At 38.0% G+C, this 15,827-nt stretch overlaps 1 protein-coding gene across 10 annotated transcripts in view; it reads right to left on the bottom strand.

The window, feature by feature from the left end:
• The window catches only part of slc8a1 (solute carrier family 8 (sodium/calcium exchanger), member 1), a 273,885-nt gene that overhangs the window by 164,919 nt on the left and 93,139 nt on the right, over positions 1–15,827 (bottom strand). For all 10 annotated transcript variants that reach the window (XM_012963817.3, XM_012963818.3, XM_004914680.4 and 7 more), the window contains one exon: positions 3,760–5,589. In XM_012963817.3, coding sequence (XP_012819271.1) covers positions 3,760–5,555 — 1,796 coding nt within the window. In that variant the 5' untranslated portion in view covers positions 5,556–5,589. The remainder of the gene's footprint in view (positions 1–3,759; positions 5,590–15,827) is intronic.

Raw genomic sequence — 15,827 nt, 5'->3', positions numbered from 1 at the left:
TGTTGCTCACCAACCCCTTGGATGTTGCTCCCAGTGGCCTTAAAAGTAAGTGCTCATATTTGAATATCTGGCTTGGAGGAAAGTGTTTATTGCATAAAATCTAGTGTAAAGTCAAAGAGAGCCTTCTATAGGCTGCCAGTCCACATAGGGGCTACCAAACAGCCAATTATAGCTCTTATTTGCACCCCCTGGAACTTTTTTCATGCTTGTGTTGCTCCCCAACATTTTTTCCATTTGAATGTGGCTCACGGGTATAAAAGGTTGGGGATCCCTGATGTAAAGGATAATTATTAAAGCTACTATTTGTTACTTATACTACTTATACTATACTAGCAGCTAAAGAGATAATTGGTCTTTCCTAAAGTGTCTGTACAGAGTAGGAATACATTTAACTCACATACATTTACAGCCATGTTTGGAAATTCATGACAGTTCCAAAAAAAATGTATAAAAACTAACATTGGTAGCAAAAGAACATCCAAATGTTTTAACACTGATGTGTGAAAAGAAATTTCAGAGGACAACAACATCACATGGGACGAGCTGCATAAAAGAGATTTCCCAGTTGGAGCTCAGAATTATTTTAGCACAAATCTTTGGAAATATAAAATTCGCTGTGAACATGTCTGGGGGCAATGGAAAATGATGATATGGTACTTGTACTGAAAGAGGCGTTTGAAGAGCTTTGTCATTAATTGAAAGTTCAGCAAGCCTGGGAATGACTGATTTGTTTTAACGCACTGATTATGGCTTAACTGGGCAAATGTATATCACTATAAAATATAAATTTCTTAGCGACTACCTTCCGAAGTCATACTGCTTTGTATTGAGTTTGTACTGTAGTGAGTTTTAATTAGATACATTTACCAATGGTAAATGCACAAGTGCTGTAGCCCTAAGGTGTGCAAACTGAGCACCTTATGGCACCTGCTTGGATACCTCCCATAGCACAGTAATTAAAAAATTATAAATTTTCTGGCAAAAGATATTTCTTTGGGTATTTCTTTATGAGACTACAGGTCCATGCAGGAGCCAGATAAAGACCCCCCCCATATACATAGCAGATCTGCTGAAGTGGCCTAGTTATTCCATGACAAGTGCATGGTTTCATTAGACAAAGTAAGGCCTGAAATTAAACCATACAGCCTGGTAGGAAACTCATTGGAATGCATTAGTGTGCATATCAGTGAAGTTTAATGATTGCCAAGATTTTCCATCAAGTCTCTGAAACATCTTCAATAATCTTTTCCGTTGCCCCACCTTAAAAGGAAAAAACAAGCAGTATTTTCTTGTTTTATTGTCTATCATTAAGCAATATAAATTAGAGCCCAAAGGTTAAGGCACAGCCACAGTGTTATTGCCCTACAATTCTGTAAAAGATAAAGCAATGTTTCATAATTCTGCCCATGCAAATGATAAAGTCTAAAAATGCAAAAATTGTTAAAACATTCATTTTTCACATTATGGGGCCGATTCACTAAAGTGCGATAACGCTTATCGCATGCTTTTTTTGCGTTAAAAAGCACGCAATAAATAAGTACTAATTCATCAAAGTCATTTTGCATGCGTTAAAACACATATCGCATGCGTTATTTACCTCGCATTGCGTTAATTCTCGCATAGATATAATACTAACGCATGATTCACAAACACATATGAAGCGTTAAATGAGCTAAATATCGCATTAGTCTGTGTGAAAATTAACACCTACTTCGGGCAGGCGGTACTTAAAGAAAATTGTGGTTTGTGAGCTTTTGGCAACATAACATGGACCTTACAGTGGGATTTTTTCAAGTATGTGTTGGCCCTAGAGTAATGCATCCTCCAGTTTTCAGGGAAATGGTATTTTTCAGAAAAGTAGTTTTCCGACAATAATGGTTACATGCGTTAAATTGCGCAGTAATATAGCCCGCAACAAAATATATTGTGTGCGGCAGAAAATAACGCGTGCGGCAGAAAATAACGCAAGAAAAAAGCTCATTGCGAGTTAAATAATGCAAAGAACATCGCGTCTGTCCTTTTAGTGAATCTTGTGTTAAGTCACAAAAAATAAGAAGCGATAACATTTTTAACTCATGCTAGAAATAGTGCTCATTTTAACACACTTTAGTGAATCGGCCCCATATGTCTCAGGAACCTAAGCCTTAATACATCTGATTTAAAAAAAAAAAGTGTACACCAATTTGCTTGACCGATGTAGCTGCCATATTTGACTTAACTTATACTAAAGATGTTTGCATGAAGAAAATAAAATATACCCGACAGAAAAAGGTTATATCAACGCACCGCGTACAAATAGTCGCCGCATGTGAAAAAAAGCACGCCATGTTAGCCATATACGGCATTACTTTCGGAAAATTACTGTACTGAAAATGACCATTTCCCTGCAAACTGGAGGCTGCATCACTCTAGGGCCAACACAGACTTGAATAAATCCCACTGCAAAGTCCATATTTTATTGCCAAAAGCACATTAACTGTACTTTTCTATAATTACCGCCTGCCTCAAGTAGGTGTTAATTTTCACACAGACAAATGGGTTAGTGTTATTTCGGCGCGCAAATTAATGCATGCGGTAGCGCAAAATTTAACGCACACGATATGCGACTTAACGCATGCGTTAATACTTTAGCGAATCGCACGTTTTTTCCATGTCAATTTTAACGCAAAAAAGCGTGCGATAAAACTTATCAACCTTTAGTGAATCAGCCCTATGGTACCTTATTTATTTTATAGTTTCGTCTGCAGATTTTTTTATGAGTACATATCAGTCTTTCTTTGTATTTTTTTCATTTCTGGAAATGATATATGGGAGTTAAAAAGATGCTACCTTAAATGAAGCATTTTGACTGACATCCATAAACCCTGTATTACGGTTTCTGGGACAAGTATAATATCAGCTCCTACTTATTTGTATGAATGCAAATACTGTATAAAAAAAGAATGCTGTGTTCTCACAGTAAAATAAGCCCTCATACAATCTGTTTTTGGAAAAATACATGGACATTAAATCCTACTTATTGATGAAGTTTATTTACTATTACAAAAGAATAAATCTAACAGGTTTTAGCCAGTGTGAGATTCATCCAGCTGAACAAGGGCAAATATAATGATTAATCTAAGTGGATCATTGTCCCTAATATTTGAAATGAAACCAAATTGAGTTATTGAGAATGTTATAAAGATCTCCTCTTTTAGGCAGAAGTACATTTCTCTTCTCAAAAAAATGTATAGTTGCTGCCAACACCTGAAAAATAATGTCATATTAATAATTTACATTTATTTAGAAATCTAATTAAGTATCTTCTCATGTCAAAAAGTAAACTGTAATTACAGGAGCTAATTGGTAAATCAAGCCAAAAGCATTTCTTATTGCGCCAGTAAAACAACTGCATTTGAAGTTAATTAACCACTTTGCTTTACGTAACAGCAGAAGTTACTTCCAAGCAAATTCAGTACCTAAAAAATGAATATAAGCTTAGAGAACAACTCAACAATTTGACTTGTTCTTTATTTTACCCTTCTGTTTCTCCTCACCTTTAGACAAGTCTTTTGGATACAAAAAATGTTATGTGTCAACACAACAGTATGAATTCAAGTTCCCTGAGTTTGTTGCATACCTTACAATATTTAGTCATTTATTTCAATTAGTAATGGTAATAGGAAGAAGTAAACATTCTTAATATTTTTACATTAGCAAATGGAAATTATAAATATCATTTTTCGAGATGATTCTTTAAAAACTGAGTTTAGTACTTACACAATCTCATCATTCTGAAACTCTAGTTGTCCACAAGTATCCTCAAAGTCTTCCCCTCCACCTTTGGCTGTGCCTTCAACAGTCTTATAGGGTACAATAACAGTTCCTCGAGCTCCAGATGTTCTCAGCACTTTTACCTCCATGATGCCAACACTCTCACTTACATGTGTGACTGTCTCTTCAAAGGTAAAGATACCTGCATGATCATCGTCAAAAATGGTAACTGTGGCTGTACAGGTTGCTCCAAGACAGGCAAGGGGAGTTACATGGTTAGATTCAAGGTTTGCCTCTGTGTTCTCTGCATTCACTCGCACATTGCTAAGATGAACTAGAAAATTCTCATCTTCTTCAAAGATGTCATCATCAATAATTCCAACACGAAGCTCTTTCTGGGTCTCACCTGGCTTAAATATGATAGTCCCTTCAGTAAATTCATAATCTGAGCCAGCATTTGCAGAGCCATCTTCTGTTCTGAAGTCAACATACACTGTATTGGTCAAATCACCTCCACGACGAACAATAGTAAGTGCCACAGTTCCACAGTTCTCTAGACACTGATATGTTGCTTGCTCAAAGTATATTTTGCTGACTGGGTCATTTTCCACAACATCAGTATTTACTTCATGCATACTTACAGCTTTCCTTGCCTGATCTGCAGCATGTCTTTTCAATATATTGCCAGCGCCAGTCATCAAACGAGTTGCTTGAATGCGATAAAATGCTCTACTCTTTTGTTGCTGACTTAAAACCTGATAGTTGGCAAGCTCAATTAGTTGTTCAATTTCTTTCTCTGGGTGCTTTTGCTTTAGTTCCTTCAATATTTTAGCCATATCTCTCCTTGCCTCTTCCTCATCCTGATCCTTCTCATCTACTTCCAGAACTAAAGAACCATCAAGAAAAGTCTCAGTGTGTGAGTTAAGCACCTTCCCATCCATTTCAATATCTGCTTTGGAAGAAGGCCTGTCACCTTCAGTTTCAATGATCATTCCCCGTTGCTTTCCAGCTCTGTACCTCTTATAAACATACTTGTAAAACAAAAGCCTTCTGTCCGCAACCCAAGCAAATACAACACATATTGGAAAGAAGAAGAAAGTAAGCAAGCCTTCCCAGACCTCAACAACACCTGGAGAGAAAACAGATAAGATCATATATAGCCAAGTGTAGGCAAAAATGCTCCATGCTGCAGTTACAAAGAAAACCCTTAGATGTTTTATCTTCCTTATTTCCCCATCTGGTACCACGTAGACACAAAGAGCAATGATGATGAACATATTAAATGCTGCACTGCCAACAATGGTGCTAGGTCCAAGGTCTCCAGCTTGAAAGTTATGGCCACAAACTTCAATAACAGAAAGAAGAATTTCAGGGGCAGATGAACCAAGAGCCATAAGTGTCAAATTGGATACAGTTTCATTCCATATTCTTACTGTTGTTTTAGTGGTTTCTCCATTTGGTTTTTTAATTGTTATTTCCTTCTCTTGAGAAGTAATGACTTCAATCGATGACATGAAACGGTCAGCTATGATAGACACTCCTAAGAACATGTAGACCATGGCAACAAAGTATACTGTAGCTCTTGCTATTTTATCACCAAAAGAAGGGTTCTGAGGTTCCCAGATGGGTAAAATGACACCTTCCTTGCAATAGTAGGAACCAGTGCAGGAGTCAGTATGGTTTTCAAAGTCTGCAACTGTTGTGGTTTCACTCCGTATTGATCCCACATTGCACAAGAGCAGCAAAAGGACAAGAAAGTGGAATCTAGCAAAGAAGGCTAATGATGTGCCCAGTTTCATCATGATGGCAACAAAAAATAAGCTCCTCAGTGTCTACCTGCAAAAAAAACAAGAAGAAAAACAGTTATTTCACTTTTGCCAATTGCCACTTGGTCAACATACAAATAAAATAAGAGACACATTTTTTTAAACAAGGTATATTTACTGAGCTCATGAGAGTTCCATTGTTTCTGTGCTTGTTGCAGTGAATAACATTGTATGGATACAAGAGTAAAGTGGTTAAAGTCAAACAGCAAAAATGTGGGCTTGTAATAAATACAAAATCCAGCTATAAGAGTTTCTCTGATTGCATTTAAATAATCTGGAACCCTAAATGAAGGATGGACTCTAAAAGCAATGCAGTTTTTTTACAATTTCCCAACATATTTTTTCATGTTGCTCATAACTGGAGATATGAAACACATTTTCAAGCAATAAAAAACTCAAGTTAGGACTTAGCCCACCCTCCTTATAATTTATTATAGTGTAATGCCAGCAGCCAAAATTACAAATTAATATCCCTATGTTAGGTTACAGCAAGATGACTAACAGAGATGGTTCTTACTGTCCAAACCATTTGCATCCTTAAAGTTTGGCTTGTCTACTTTGAATAGCTTGAGAGAACACTTAAAGGGGAACCAAAAACAGCTTAACAGTACTTTCAAAGTTACTCATAACAATAACCTATTAACCTATTATTAACCAATTAGATTCTTGCTTTCAATAGTCTATTTACAGAGGACCTTTCAGAGCTAATTGCTAAATGGTTGACATACAGTATATTACTACTCCAGAATCACTGTAGTAACTGCACTGTTACATGATTTTCCTCTGCAGTCCCACTGGTTACAGCAATATGAGACAAGAAAAACAGAGCCACATAAATATGATTTGATCCTAAATATTTGTGCTATTACTGTGACTGAGTACTCTGATGGGACAGAGCACCCTTCATTAGGGTGGAAAGAGTGAATGAATGTATTTTGAGAAGTTTAATTAAAACAATTATGAGGCTCAAATTAAATTTTGATCAAATTCCAGTACATGTATGGGATCCATTATCCAGAAAGCTCAGAATTATGAAATGGCCATCTTCTATAGACTCTATTTTAATCAAATAATTCAAATTTTTAAAAACGATTTCCTTTTCCTCTGTAATATTAAACCAGTACCTTGGATGTGATCCTAAAGCTGGCCATACACGCACCGATACTATCGTACGAAACCTCGTTTCGTACGATATTCGGTGCGTGTATGGCATGTCGGCGAGTCGACCGATATCGCAGGAAGCTGCTGATATCGGACGACTCGCCGATCGGCCAGGTTAGAAAATTTTGATCAGGCGCCATAGAAGGCGCCTGACCAAAATCTGCCGTCAGGGCTGAATCGGCAGAAGGAGGTAGAAATCCTATTGTTTCTACCTCCTTATCTGCTGTTTCAGCCCTGACTGTGTGTGGCGGATCTGACGATGTTTCGTGCGACCGATGGTCGCACGAAACATCGTTAGATCGCCACGTGTATGGTCAGCTTAAGTTATAATTAACCCTTATTGGAGGCAAAACAATCCCATTGTATTTTTTTTAATGTTTACATTTTTTTTCAGTAGACTTAGGGGCTGATTTACTTACCCACGAACGGGTCGAATGGAGTCCGATTGCGTTTTTTTCGTAATGATCGGTATTTTGCGATTTTTTCGTATGTTTTGCGATTTTTTCGGATTCTTTACGAATTTTTCGTTACCAATACGATTTTTGCGTAAAAACGCGAGTTTTCGTATCCATTACGAAAGTTGCGTAAAAAGTTGCGCATTTTTCGTAGCGTTAAAACTTACGCGAAAAGTTGCGCATTTTTCGTAGCGTTAAGTTTTAACGCTACGAAAAATGCGCAACTTTTCACGTAAGTTTTAACGCTACGAAAAATGCGCAACTTTTTACGCAACTTTCGTAATGGATACGAAAAACTCGCGTTTTTACGCAAAAATCGTATTGGTAACGAAAAATTCGTAAAGAATCCGAAAAAATCGCAAAACATACGAAAAAGTCGCAAAATGTTCGTTTTCAAGTCGGAACTTTTCCAATTCGGGTCGGATTCGTGGGTTAGTAAATCAGCCCCCTAAGGTATGGGCATCCAAATTACAGAAAGATCCTTTACCTGGAAAAAAAACCCAGGTCCCGAGCATTTTTGGATAACAGGTCCCATACCTGTACTATGGAATGGGTGCATTAGATGGGGCTTATGTTGTATCAGTGCTCAAGCTGTCCAGCAACAATCTGTCTCTCTTATAGATGTATGCATGGTTGAGAACAAGTACTAAAATATAGTGGTAAAACACATGGTGGAATGTATATCTGATATAATTTCGTATAATTGGACAAACATTTGCAGTCCTGACTCTGAATATACTAAGATTACCCTTTACTTTGAATCTTTAAATGTGCATTCAATTACTTTATATCCAGAGGGTTTTATGGGCTGGGGATTATCTAATGTGCAGGTGAGTGCAGTTTCTCTTAACTACTATATTATGTACTGAAAGGATCTTAATGGAGATTATAGGTCTGCTCAAGATGAACAATAGCTGCTGAAACTGCAAAGAGCTGCCTTCTGAAGCCACTGTTCATAGCCAAACATCTGTTATGGGGGGGGGGGGGGGGTAATGCCATACTGACACCAACACAGCATCAAGAAAACACAGTATGGTTTGCTGTATGGAATGTCTTACTTCCTTTTATGTATTAAATGTATAAGAAGGCACAAATCTGACATGTTTGTTAGTTTGCTCCTATGTGGCTCTTACTATCAGGGCTACTGATGGAGCTCAAGGTGGCTATGAGACAGGAGAGTCCAACCTACCACCCTTTAGAAGCAGCTGAAGTACAACTCACAGCAGAGTTTTAAAAGTTGTACTTTAGCAACAGAGTCTTAGGTTAGACAACATGGATATAAAAAATTATTGTGTTACTGTATATCTTGCCCTCCTATACCTTCTGACCCACATAATGTGTGTATGATAGTGTTCTATAGGGTCTCAGTATCAGCAGGGCCCTTAGCAGTCACCTGAATTTGCGTTCTTTTTTACTAGACAGAAGACTGGTCTGACAGATGACATGCCTGGACTAACAGGAAAATATGTGACTAACTATGAAAGTAAGTGGCATTTTTACTTTACTGATTGATGTCAAAGTTTTAATTAAACAAAGGTGCTGTCTAATTCCTGTTTGTGGTACCTTTTTCGACAGACTCTGCAGCTGCAGAGGATGCCTTTAACCCATGGCAGGCAGCAGAGCACAGAATCATAATGAGAAAAACCACTTAGAGAGGCTTAAAATTACTTTTTTGTTCCTATAATAGCTGGCTGCAAAATGGCTGTTAATTCTAATCCTAGATCATAAAGGCAGACTGCCTTGTGAAAATGGCAGAACAGGTTTGGTAGAAGAGCAAAGGAAGATTTAAAGAGGAGAATGACCCAGAAACGTCTCATATGCTGAAAATAAGCATTGTAATAAATGAGACTGAGTCCCTGTCTCACCCACAGCCTTACCTAGAAAATGACATGCACGGTAATTACACTGCAGCACCTCCCTCTCCTCCCATTTCTGCTTACACATGGATCTATGACATCCGATGGCTTTGAAGAGTGACCGCTCAAAGTCACATCGAAGGGCAAACCATGTTAATGAGGTTGATGTGAAGCTCTTAGCAGTCGTCTCAGACAATCTAGCAATATTTTCACATCTTATGATCCCGTTCACATTTGCAAATCCACTATAATTATCATGTTATTATGTCAGCCAGGTACAGACACCCTATAGACTTCCTGATGTTGTGAAACTATAAATGCTAATAGGTATATTACATTGCACAGATAATCTATGCTTTATACTTTTTTGCTATATATCTACTAAACAACATTTAAGAACCCAATCAAATAGGATTCATGATAGCGTAGTTATCATCAGGTACAAAGCACAGGTATAAGAATTCTTATCTGGACAATCCAGAAAGCTCTGACTTACAGGATTTCCTTCTCCCATAAAGTCCATTTTAAGCAAATAAATCTTCCTTTCTCTGTAATAATAAAACAGTACCTTGTACTTGATGAAAGCTAAGTTACATAAATACATATTGGCCATAGGTTTAATTAATGTTTAAATGTGATTTAGTAGACTATAGGTATGGTGGTCCAAATTATGGGGAAAAAAACATATCCAGGTCCCAAGCATTCCAGATATTAATAGTGAAGAAGCAACAAAACACTTGGAAAGTGCATCTGTATAACAGATCCTGTACATTAAAATAGGACCCTATAGGAAATGGTAATGCAGTATTTCTGAGCTGTTTGGATAACATATTTATAGATAATGGATAACATAACTTACAAGAAGGTATTGGGCTTCTCATTCCACAAATGATTAGTAGGATATGTTTTGCAAATTAACAATACAATTGTCTCTTATAAAGGCTCTGGCCCCCAGTATCTGCTGTGTCTATGCCCCTATTATTATGTTATTGTATTTCTTTCCATTGCCTACACAATTGCATTAAATGGAATGGCTCATGGTCAGCATAAGTAGACCAGGAGAACTAGAAAACCTGTCCACTTAAGTGTACCTCACACCAACATCACGCACAGTGGTTTGCCAGGCTTTTATGTTGCAGTGGGGCACAGGCAACCAGAACACGCAGCAGGTGCCCTATAATCTTGCATACAAAACTGACTGGGTATGTTCTTGGGTAGTCGTGTCTCAGTGAGAAAAAACATCAAATGCACCTGTGCTCAGCTGCCTGACATGCCCATTTAAAACCCACTGAACCTGAATGCTGGGCAAGTAATATTAAGTTTCTAACTGCTGTGGTATCAAAGAATAGGATCTCTGGCACACACACACACATTTACAGTACATTCCTTCCTGCAATAGCAAGTTTATTGCTGATAATTTTGGATATCAAATTATATATGTGACTGATTCTTCCAGCCTGCCAATATCTTTCATAAACTTGCTAAACCTGTTCAACAGACAAATGCAAAGGCCCAGGGAACTTACACCCAGAGAGCTAAAATTACACACTACATTACGTAATGTTACAAAAAAAATCTGACATTACCTATAACTGTATATCTCCCTGCTAGCCAACTAGATCTAGGGGCACATTTACTAATCCATGAACGTCCGAAAAGCGTCTGAATGCGTTTTTTTCGTAATGATCGGTATTTAGCGATTTTTTCGTAAATTGACGCAACTTTTTGGTAGCCGTTCCGACTTTTTCACAAATTGCTGCGACTTTTTCGTAGCGTTACGACTTGCGCAAATTGTCGCGACTTTTCGTAGCCATCGCGCCGAGTACGAAAGTTTCGGATTCATTCAAGCTTCGGTATCGTGACTTTCTTTGGGCCAGGTTGGAGCTGCAGAGTGCCATTGAGCCCTATGGGAGACTTTCCTTGGGCCAGGTTGGAGCTGCAGAGTGCCATTGAGTCCTATGGGAGGCTTCCAAAATCATGCTAAGTCTGAAAGTTTTGCCCGCCGTTTCCGAGCGCTCAATGCGAAAAAGTCGGGACAATATACGAGCAAATCGTAATGGCTAGGAAAAAGTCGTGACAATTCGCGCAAGTTGTAACGGCAAGAAAAAGTTGCGACAATTTACGAAAAAGTCGCAACGGCGATGAAAAAATCGCAAAAAATATGAAAAAGTCGCAAAATGTTCGTTTCCAATCCAAATTTTTCCCATTCGGATTCGAATTCGTGGATTAGTAAATCAGCCCCCTAGTGTAGCTTAGTTGTCTAAACAGAGGCCCAGAGTAAGATGTACAGTACATTACAAGGGATTTTAAAGGTCCTCCAGAAATCCAGACTTTTTGTATACAGTGGTTATAATATATCTATTGCTCAGGTACCCATCCACTGCTCCAAAAAGTAAGTAAACTACAAAAAATGGGATTTATAGATCACCTGGAACATGGTAGCCACATAGTATCTACTTGTCTGGGTTATTTCAGATGCTAAAAAATGCAGTTCTTCCCTACTAAAATATACCTGACCTAGCCCACAGGTTGCTGACTGGTTAATTCATATCAGAAGACCACAGTGTAAGCAGCTCCTAACATGTGAATACAAATGAGGCTGATATAGAAGAAGCTGTCTGCACTGGCCATGAACCCAACTGCAGCATTAAAATAAAAAACTGACCAGGATGTTTGTGACAAGGCAAATCAATACAATTTTGTAGCACAAATTAGTTAATGACCTCTGACTGTTGTGCTATCTATATATATAATATTGCACTAGTAAGTCTTCTTTTCAATGTTTCCACTATTTAAATCAAAGAAGCTAAAAACTGTTTGCAGCCCTGCATACCAAGCTGTTATGGGTTGGCTTTCATAGACCTCTGTAATGACCAGTCTCTCCAGAGTAGCTCACACACCCAGTGGCCGACAGCATGCCCCCCAGCTGCTAGCCTACATCACCAACCTTTTCTGACACCATTGTACTACTCTGACAGGTGGGCCTTTTGAAGAGATAAAGAGTATGGGAAAAGGGAGACTTATCCTCCAGTGAAAGGTAAAATTTGCCGGCAACGGGTAAAAAAAAAAGATACAACATAAAAAAAACCAAGCAAAAAAAAAGCTACAGATTGCTGAATAATTAAGCTAATCACTTAAAATCCCTATTATATATGCACAAATAAATATTTTTTTTAAAGGAACCATTATTTGTAAATAGGACAAATGAAAAAGCCCGACCTGTACAAATGTCAACTTCTAAAAGCTTCATAAGACACTAATTAGATTTAGAGAAGTATAGGGGACATATTTTTAGGGGTATATTTATTGTAAGGTAAATATGCCCCTACAAATCCCATAAAAGTAAACAGAGAGAGCTGGGATTTTACTCAGACATTGCACAGCTACATTTATCCTTTTGATAAATATGCCCCTTAGAATCATTTGCCCCAATAGTAACAAAAGAGTTAAAAATCACCAAATAAATTGTACAGGAATAGTCCCTATTTCCGATGAGGGCAGAATCCGATGACATAAAGAAGTGTGGTTTTCATCTCAGACAATATTCAAATATATTGAGAAATTTAAAGGGAGTTAAAGGCAAAAATACATCTTATCATATCTGAAATTTTAGGTGGAATATTTTGTCATCTCTCTCCAGTCACTGCCTTTTCATTATTAGGCATGAATACAAACTAACCAATCACAACCCTGCCTGTCTGCTTCCTAGGAAACTCATAGCTCACTGCAACAAATCCCTTGTAGGGGCCACAAGCAATGTATGTGACTTTCCCCTGTACTTTCCAGTGAATGAAGTGGTAACCATTGTTTGGCCCTTTCCACGTGTTATCCTGAATCCAGTTGTAGATTAGTTTAAATATATGTGCTTGAGAAAAACAGTTACTTATACATTGTATCATTATCTACAATCATGGCTTTCTACCCTGTCAAACATTCTCTTAGTGGTTAGGCTGTCACATTTTGCACTTTGCGTTTCCTTCCCCAAGCTTTATCCTGAATCCAACTGCTGACAGCCCAAACCCAGGGGTAGGAATTCCATGTCAAGATACAGTAGATTTTGGGCAGCAAAATTTAGTTAGCAAACCTTGCTCAGGTTGCATTTATCAACATCCTCATGTTATTCTCAATGAGGGCAATTAAGCATGACTGGCAAGATTTGCTGTGTGGAAAACCATGCTGGCACAAACTTATCTCATACCTCCCAACTGTCCCAATTTTAACAGCTCAGCCTGCAGTCCCAGACTCTTACTAAAAAGTTCCTCTTTTCCCTTTGATCTCCTGCAACAAACCCTTAAAAAGATATAATTTTTCTCAAACTTAAAGGAACAGTAACACCAAAAAATGAAAGTGTATAAAAGTAACTAAAATATAATGTGCTGCTGCCCTGCACTGGTAAAAGTTGTGTGTTTACTTCAGAAAGTCTACTATAATTTATATAAATAAGCTGCTATGTAGCCATGGAGGCAGCCATTCAAAGGAGAAAAGGCACAGGCACATAGCAGATAACAGATAAAACACTATTGTATTCTACAGAGCTTATCTGTTATCTGCTATGTAACCTGTGCCTTTTCTCCTTTTTTCCAACTTGAATGGCTGCCCCCGTGGCTACACAGCAGCTTATTATATAAATTATAGTAGTGTTACTGTAGCAAACACACCAGTTTTACCAGTGCAGGGCAACAGTGCATTATATTTTTATTACTTTAAAGCTCTTTCATTTTTTGGAGTTACTGTTCCTTTAATTTAAAAAGTAGCTTTTGGCAGAGCAAGCTGCACCTGCACTTAGATTTGCAGCTTAAAGGGCAATTTCACCAATATTAGCAAAACTGTAATAACAAATATAACAAGACGTCAAAACCCCCAGAAATGTGTTCAAACTTTGAATAACCTGCCAAAGTTTGTAAGATGGGAGTGGTATTTAGGGGGTGTGGTCAAAAAAATGAGCATGGTCAAAAAATGTAGCTGTGCTACATGCAGTATTTATTTTTGTCCCTCTTTAAATTTTTCAAATGTTGGGAGGTATGTTATGTGATTTAAACATATCCCAGTAATCTATACCTTATAAGCCCTTTAAAAGCTTTCCAACGAATACGGTCAAACTAACAGGCCTATAGTTTTCAGGCACACAACAGGATGCCTTTTTGAATAATAGCACCACAATAGTCTTCACCAGTCTCTCAATGTCAGCATTCAGAAAAATTAAGCAAGGTGGTTTGCCAATAACTAAGGGCCCCTTCCCTGTTGCTCAACCTTTTAACAATTTAAAAATTGGGATTTATTTTACTCTTTGCTGCAATCGCTCCGACAAGATTTTTGAACCTGCCTTAATATCTGGTTGATTTTTGCCAGATATTGGTTGGGTAGGCCTGTTGGAGTGCCTCATACACAGGCAGATAAGCTGGCACCTCGGAGCAGAATCAGGAGCTAAAATCTTCCCATGTATGGGGCCTTCTCTTGCTAGAGTCTCTACTCTTTTCTAAAGGTGGCTACCTTTAGAAAAGAGTAGAGGCTCTAGCAAGGGAAGGCCCCTGGCTGAATATGCACATATTGCCTAAAAGCCTTTTATCTGTGTGGCTGCAACTGTACATACTTTCAGTATCAATATTTCAAGTTATTATGAGCCATTTACTGTCCACTACAGCTCTGTAGATTTTATGTATCAATTTACATTATAAGGTGTAGCACTATAGGCACTGATTGTTAAGCTTGCTTGAGATAACTTCATTCTACTTGTGTTATTAGAGGATGGATTTATTACTAATTTCTTTGTACATATTTTTAATAATGCACAATCATTCTGAATATGTAATGTGTGTGCCTAAGTTTGGTCTCTTAGCGCTGACTTACAGAAGGAATGTCTCTGGTTTTATTGTACAGGGAGTAGGGACTATGCTACACAGAGTACACAGAGCTGGTTGCACAGCAACTAATCTTCCATCCTAAGGGTGGTTGAAGAAATACGATTCTTGCGCTTGTCTCTTTTGCCTTTACACGCGCTGCCAAACTAAAATTCATCCCATGTTCACAAAATCACCCTCCCCATCTGCTGCATACACTTCTATTGGCAGGAGTTTCAAACAGTGACCGTATTTCTTTTCAAAAAGCTTTAGCACACAATAAGACTTGAGGCAAGTAGGTATTTTTGTGTGTTGGATAATATATAATCCAAAGGTCAAAAATGTGCAGGCCTCCAACTAGTGCTACTAGATTATAATTTCCATCATGCTCAGTTTTATTCTAGACTGTAAGCTCTATGGGACAGGGATTTTCTGCCTCTTACCACTTGTCACATAAAGGCTTTTTACCAAGGCCAGAGGGACAAGGGTTGCCCCCATATTGCTCCTATTAGGGTAAATGCACTCACATTGTGCCCTTGGGGCCATAGATACTAAGTAATTGAGACCTTTAATATCTGAGGTAAGTATATATATGCATACATACATGTAAAGTACATGTGAAAAAAATAAAAATTCGGCCGAATCCCGAACAGAATCTGCATCCTAATTAGCATATGCTAATTAGGATCCCAAGGGGTAAAGGTGAAAATGTTTTCACTTCTGTGTTCACGTGGACATTTAAACCTTTCAAATAATAATTAGCATATGCTAATTTACGCTAATTGGCATTTGGATATGTTTCTGCCAGGACCATGGATAGGCTAAACAGAGGAGGTGGGGTTGAAAAACTGGTGGTCTTTGGAGACATGGATGTTCAGATGTGATAAGGAGGAGTCCTTGCACCAAATTCTGCACCGGGCCCATGTCTCTACGCCATGA

The sequence above is a fragment of the Xenopus tropicalis genome, chromosome 5 (assembly GCF_000004195.4).
Source record: "Xenopus tropicalis strain Nigerian chromosome 5, UCB_Xtro_10.0, whole genome shotgun sequence".
NCBI classification, from domain to species: Eukaryota; Metazoa; Chordata; class Amphibia; order Anura; family Pipidae; genus Xenopus; species Xenopus tropicalis.
This window is presented reverse-complemented; position numbering and strand designations above follow the sequence as displayed.